The 5,632-nt window shown below is 46.1% G+C and overlaps 1 protein-coding gene across 4 annotated transcripts; it reads left to right on the top strand.

Annotated features, from left to right (window-relative positions):
- Positions 1-423: 423 nt before the first annotated feature.
- Positions 424-4,957, top strand: LOC121299587 (zona pellucida sperm-binding protein 3-like). Of its 4 annotated transcripts, XM_041227396.1 has the most exons (10): positions 425-514; positions 862-990; positions 1,444-1,578; positions 1,945-2,036; positions 2,264-2,444; positions 2,886-2,994; positions 3,204-3,295; positions 3,891-3,976; positions 4,282-4,395; positions 4,700-4,957. In XM_041227396.1, the coding sequence occupies exons 1-10, from the start codon at positions 480-482 to the stop codon at positions 4,903-4,905; spliced, it is 1,179 nt and encodes a 392-aa protein (XP_041083330.1). In that variant the 5' UTR covers positions 425-479; the 3' UTR covers positions 4,906-4,957. The 4 variants fall into 4 exon arrangements, with proteins under 4 accessions (XP_041083334.1, XP_041083330.1, XP_041083331.1 ...); XM_041227400.1 differs by lacking the exon at positions 862-990 and having other exon boundaries at positions 424-514; positions 1,472-1,578; positions 4,700-4,951; XM_041227397.1 differs by lacking the exon at positions 862-990 and having other exon boundaries at positions 431-514; positions 4,700-4,954.
- The last annotated feature ends 675 nt before the right edge of the window (positions 4,958-5,632 follow it).

Genomic DNA, 5,632 nt, shown 5'->3' with positions numbered 1-5,632 from the left:
ATGTACTAAAATACTGAATACCATTCTGAATATGAATATAGCACAATTAATGAATTATACATGCTATTTTAAAATAGCATATACATAGCTAGTATTAAAAATAAATAAATGTAATTGCACCCTCGCCACACAAAGCTGAGCGCAATGATGTATACTGTGCTAATGATGCGCCAGCCAGTCTGCCCGGACTGCGCCTGAGCAATCTGGAAAACGAGAAGCCTGTAACAAGGCATTTGTTAAACTTAGTAAATAGTTGTGCTGTGTAACTAAGTTAAATTTGAACTTACGCATAGCCGGTGCAACGAAACCCAGAGTGTTAACAAATCAATAAGGTCTGTCCAATTTTTTAACTGATGTTAACTGTTGAGTATTTCTTCTCTGGAATGTGCGTGATATACGCAGGCGCCCGCGCAATGGCACAACTCGTCACACCTGTGTCAGTGGTCCACTCAGTGTTAATTGCCAAAGGACTCTAATTAATGTCGCTAGAAAACCACCTGGACGGTAGTGTTTGGTAGGTAACTGTTGGTTTTGAAAAATGGTATCGTTGTGGAAATGTGTTGTGCTTGCGCTTTGCTGTGTACCGTTTGCTGCACCGCAGGAAGGTAATGTGGGTTAATCGTGTTTGGGGGTTAGCGTGTTTTGTGCCTTATGTTTTGGTAGAACGGACTGTGCCGGTGCATGATGTTGGTGTGTTAACAGACTCGTTTTGCTGATATCCAGACAGTGACGTACTTTTATGCAACACTTAATAGTGCGTACTTGACTATTTTAAAGGTTATTCATAGTTACGAAATTAAACCTTGCATTATAAAATGGAGTTGTATGTTCCGCTTTATTCTGAACTCGTTTCCTCTGTAGCTGTGAGTACAGCCTGCGGCGTGGACTCGGTGGCTGTGAGGGTGTTGTTGGTTTATTTTCGACCGGCGTTACCTCTGGACCCGAGTGGCCTCCTGCTGGGAACCTGCCCTCCATCCAGCAGCAGCGCCGGTAATAACATGGTGGTGTTTCAGTACGGCCTGCTGGACTGCCGCTTTATGCGCATGGTGAGTGGTTTCTAACGTTTTGTGTTCGCTCACATAAGCGTTCCAACTGAAGTTGCATTGTACCTTATTAAACTGTGTACGCACTGTATTCGGAAGCGTTGTCCTGCAGCGTTTATGCAAGATTGGTTATGGTTGTAACAGATATTTAAAAATGTATGTTTAAGAATAATCTAAGATGTGCTACATGACCAAGCAATACACATGTTGTGTTGACATGAGGGTAATGACTGACTTGAGTATTTGCAATCAATGTATATAATTAAACTAAATGCATTGCCTTGGCTTTATGCTGTTGACATGCAGTGTGTGCCGTGACCCCAGTCTTGTAAAGGCTAACTGATGGAGCTGTGCCTTACTCTTGAACTGCATATCAAGTGTTTTTTAAATCTATTTTCAGCACTGACATTTATCCATGCCTTGCCCAGGTTACTACCAACCTTACCAGTTACATGAATGTGCTGACCTACAAGCCCACCCAGGGTGGCTTCTACCAGACTTCCTTCAGTCAGGCTATTGTGTGCACCTATACCAGGTGAGTGTTTGGACTTGGCTTAAAAGTGCTGTAAGGGCACTGACTTAATGATATCTAATTTGTGAATTCTGTTTTTAGACCTACATCTAAAATATGATTTTGTTTAGTTTTGGGGGGGGGGGGTGTAGTAATGGGGAGCAGTTACCATAAATGTGGTTTATGGCACTGAATACAGTGATCTGTACAAAATCAAATGCAATTTACTGGATTGGAATTTGACCAGCTTCCTTACTGTGACGACTGTAAAACTTGGTTTGTATTATCTATTGCCAACAAATTGTTTCCCAAATTCCTAGTGTCTTCTACTGAATGCAGATTGTCCTATGGTTGTTGCTCTAACCAAAGCTTTGTATTTGTTTTCTCCAGACCTGCTGGCTGGACTCCTCCAGTGTATAACCCTGCACTCGGGGATGCCGCTGGGTTTGGGAAGCTGGAGTTTACCATGGGGATTATGAATGGTGAGTTTGCTGTCCTGCAGTGTATCCTAAGCCTATTGTTTAGGAAAGTATCCAGTGTAACACTAACCTGGCAGGGGGAGCAGCCAATGGTGCTTGTTCGGTTACTTCCTCCAATCAAGTAGAGAATGTTTTGGCTAATTCCTCTGGTGCTAGTCAATGCTGCTCTGTCCATGGCTAGTGATATGATATGGGTGGGTTGCTGTTCTCATGCTCCTCTCCATCTCCAGATGACTTCTCAGCCCCACGCACCTCCAGTCTATTCTTCCTGGGGTCCCCCATCAACATTGCAGCTGCAGTGAAGCAGCAATTCCACATGCCACTGATGGTCTACATGGAAGCGTGTGTTGCTGCAAGCACTCCAGAGCTGAGCCCTTCAAGCCAGACCTACCCGCTCATCACCAACCATGGGTAGATATTAGCTGCAAGCTGTAAAGACACTATTTTAAACCAGAATGTTTAGCACTTGGGAGCACAGTAGTCCTGCTTGGGTTTAAGGGGTGTTGAATGGTCAGCTTTGTGAACATGGCAAAAGCTCAGTTGAACTAATGCCTTTGCTGTGAAGGCATAGTGTAGGTAAGTGGACTGGTTTGTATGTAGCTTTGTAATTGGTTCACAAACTCTAATCTTCATTTTAGGGAGAATGAACACCATGATTAGTGTTAAGCAGGGTCTATGAAACCAGTTGCTTGAAGTTCAAATGTTTCACTTGTCCAAACAACTGGGGTTGGACTAATCTGTACAGCAAGCTTCACTGGAACATGAAGCTCTTGCTCACTACCTTCCGGTGGCTGTCTGATTTCTCTAGTCCTGGTGAGCCACTCCTGCTCAGTGCATGGTTTCTCCCTGCAGATGCTTTGTAGATGGACAGACTGGTAACTCCAGGTTTCTGCCAAGAGTCCAGACCTCTGAGATCCGTCTGGTTGTCCAGGCCTTCAAGTTTACACAATGGAATACAGATGTGAGTATCTGGGTTAAGGTGGATTCTGTTGGAGGGTACAGGTCTGCTAGTTACCAAGATTTTATACTTGGTGTTTTTGTGGTGCATATCTGATGCTGTGCTCGTAGCGTGTGTAATGCTCTTGCAAGTACACTCTGGAGCTGCTAAGATGGTGGCAGTTCTAGGGCAATTTTGTCTCCTGACTTCATTCTTTAATGTTTCTTTCCTAGGTCTACATCCATTGCCGGTTACTGGCCTGGGACCCTGCCCAGCTCAGTGACCCCACCAAGAAAGCCTGTTCATTCAACCAGAGAACCAGGAGGTAAGGACTGGACCCTGCTGAGGCTGCTCTCTGTACAAGGGGAGTGCATGGCTGTGAGGTCCAGTGACCCAGGACTAGTTTCTTAATCTGCACAATCAGTTCTGTGCCTCCTTAGTTGTGTGGAGACTTAATGTAATGTTTTCATGGCTGTTGGCAACTGAGGGGGCAATGAGGTGTGTGCCTGCCCCTGTAGCAGGGCTTCCCAATCCTGGGGGACACCTGCATCTGGTTCAATTACTTAATTGAATTCATAATTGGGCTTTAATTCTGCTTCTAAACACCAGGAGAATTTCCAGATAAGTTTAGGGGTTACTTGATTCTCAACTAAAATGAGACCAATTAAATGTAATTAGTTCAATTAGAGTAATTAATGTGTCTGAATTGGCAGACGAGGGTCACTCAGGACCAGGGTTGTTGGTGGAAACCCTGCCTTGAGGAACCACTTGTGCACCCTAAACAAACCAGAGTATATTGTGGCACCTGTGCATACTGTTCACTCCTGCATTTTTACCTTCCTGTACTGGGTGTACAAATAAGGAAACTTGTAATGCTCTATCAAGTGGAATTGTTGCAGTGTCTTGCTCTTGTGTTCCAGCTGGGAGCTCCTGGATAACCCTGGTCGGAGCTCTGTGTGCAGCTGCTGTACCTCCAACTGCAGTCTGAGGAAGAGGAGGGACACAGGTATTTAATTGTGCTTTTAGATTAGATGGAGGTAGTTGAGGGGTAACTTGCTGTGAAATGGTTTGCCTAAAACAGGGGCAGCCAAAGTATGCTCAAATGGGATGAGTTGTGCTGCACCCCTCTCCCAACTGGAGCAAGTGCTTTGTCTTGCTGATACTTTGCTTGGTGTCCTATAGGCCACAATTGTCTCTTGGGTTGTTCTTAACCGGCACTCCTTCAGCCTGTTCTCGTGACTGGTACTGCATGAGGCCTTGCTGTAAAGCATCAGGGCCTGTTTCTAACCAAGCTCCCTTTCCCCTGAGCAGCTGAGGAAGGGCTGAGACACACTGCAGTGCTGGGACCCCTGAGGATCCTTCCTGAGGAGCTGTCTGCTGGAAGCGAGGAATTCTACCAGAGGAGCCCTGCTCTGTCACTGGAGGGTGAGTTCAGCCTGCAGTCTCTAATCCAGTGTACACTTGGCTTGCATGGTGTTAACCTTTTCACTTTTTTTTTAAAAAACTGTACAGGTTCCCTTGCAGTCATGTTTCCTTCACCTGAATTGTATAACTTCTGTCAATTTACCCTAGGAAACTGACCACTTTAATGTTTTCTAGTAGTGGAACAAACCACTGCAGGTCCTAAAGTAACAGACCTTCATTGAAACTGCTCCTGGGCACTGTGCAGTGGTTGCATTGGCAGTCCTTTCTGTTCCTAACTCCTTCCTCCTGCTCTCTCCTCCCCCAGAGCCCCAGCAGGTTCTGGCCTGGCTGCCTGTCCTGGCTGCTCCCCTGCTGCTTATGGCTCTCCTGGGATCTCTGGCTATTATGTGCATGTGGTATCGTCGTGGACTGTGCTCCAAGTCCAGCAGTGAGCTTCTCATTCCTGCCCCCACTGAAATGCACACAGCAGTTGGCGCTGTTTCCAGCAGCACTACAGCACAGCAATTCTGATTTCTTGTATGTTGTAAAATAAAAATGACTACATAAAGAACCTCCTGGTCTGTCTGAATTCTGCCACAGAGTATGATTTCTAAGCTGAGTGTATTTGGGGTTTTCAGGGCATCAAATCTCTTTCTGCTAGAATTAACTTGCCTTGCATACCAGGAGTGGTACAGGGCTTCTATCACTTCTACCAGAGGAGCCCTGCTCTGTCACTGGAGGGCGAGTTCAGCCTGCAGGCTGAACATCCAATGTACACTTGGCTCGCATGGTGTAGATTTTCATTTTTTACAGTACAGGTTCCCTTGCAGTTGTGTTTTTCACCTGACTTGTATAATTTCTGCTAAAACATTCAAGCCTACGGCATATAACCATAACTTCACCCTAGGAAGCTGACTCAACTAATGTTTAAGTGGAACAAAGGCACTTACTGCTCTCCCTTAACACTGCATGTCCTAAAGTAAGAAACTCATTGAAACTGCTCCTGGGCACGAGTGGTTGCATTGGCAGCCCTTTCTGTTCCTAACCTCCTTCCTTCCTCCCCCCCCCCCCCCCCCCCAGAGCCCCAGCATGCTCTGGCCTGGGTGCCTGTCCTGACTGCTCCCTTGCTCCTTATGGCTCTCCTGGGATCCCTGTCTCTGGTTATGTGGGTGTGGCGTCAGTCCAGCAGGGAGCTCCTCGTTCCTTCCCCCATTGATGAAATGCACACGGCAGTCGGGACAGTTTCCAGCATCTGGCC

This window comes from Polyodon spathula, chromosome 25 (assembly GCF_017654505.1).
Source record: "Polyodon spathula isolate WHYD16114869_AA chromosome 25, ASM1765450v1, whole genome shotgun sequence".
In the NCBI taxonomy this organism is placed as follows: Eukaryota; Metazoa; Chordata; class Actinopteri; order Acipenseriformes; family Polyodontidae; genus Polyodon; species Polyodon spathula.
This window is presented reverse-complemented; position numbering and strand designations above follow the sequence as displayed.

Excerpts from the sequence above, each read along its gene's own strand:
- LOC121299587 (XM_041227396.1), top strand. The coding sequence starts at position 480 with ATGTCGCTAGAAAACCACCTGGACGGTAGTGTTTG. Across the intron at positions 2,037-2,263 it reads TACCATGGGGATTATGAATG|ATGACTTCTCAGCCCCACGC; the intron begins GTGAGTTTGCTG and ends CTCCATCTCCAG. Across the intron at positions 2,995-3,203 it reads TTACACAATGGAATACAGAT|GTCTACATCCATTGCCGGTT; the intron begins GTGAGTATCTGG and ends TTTCTTTCCTAG.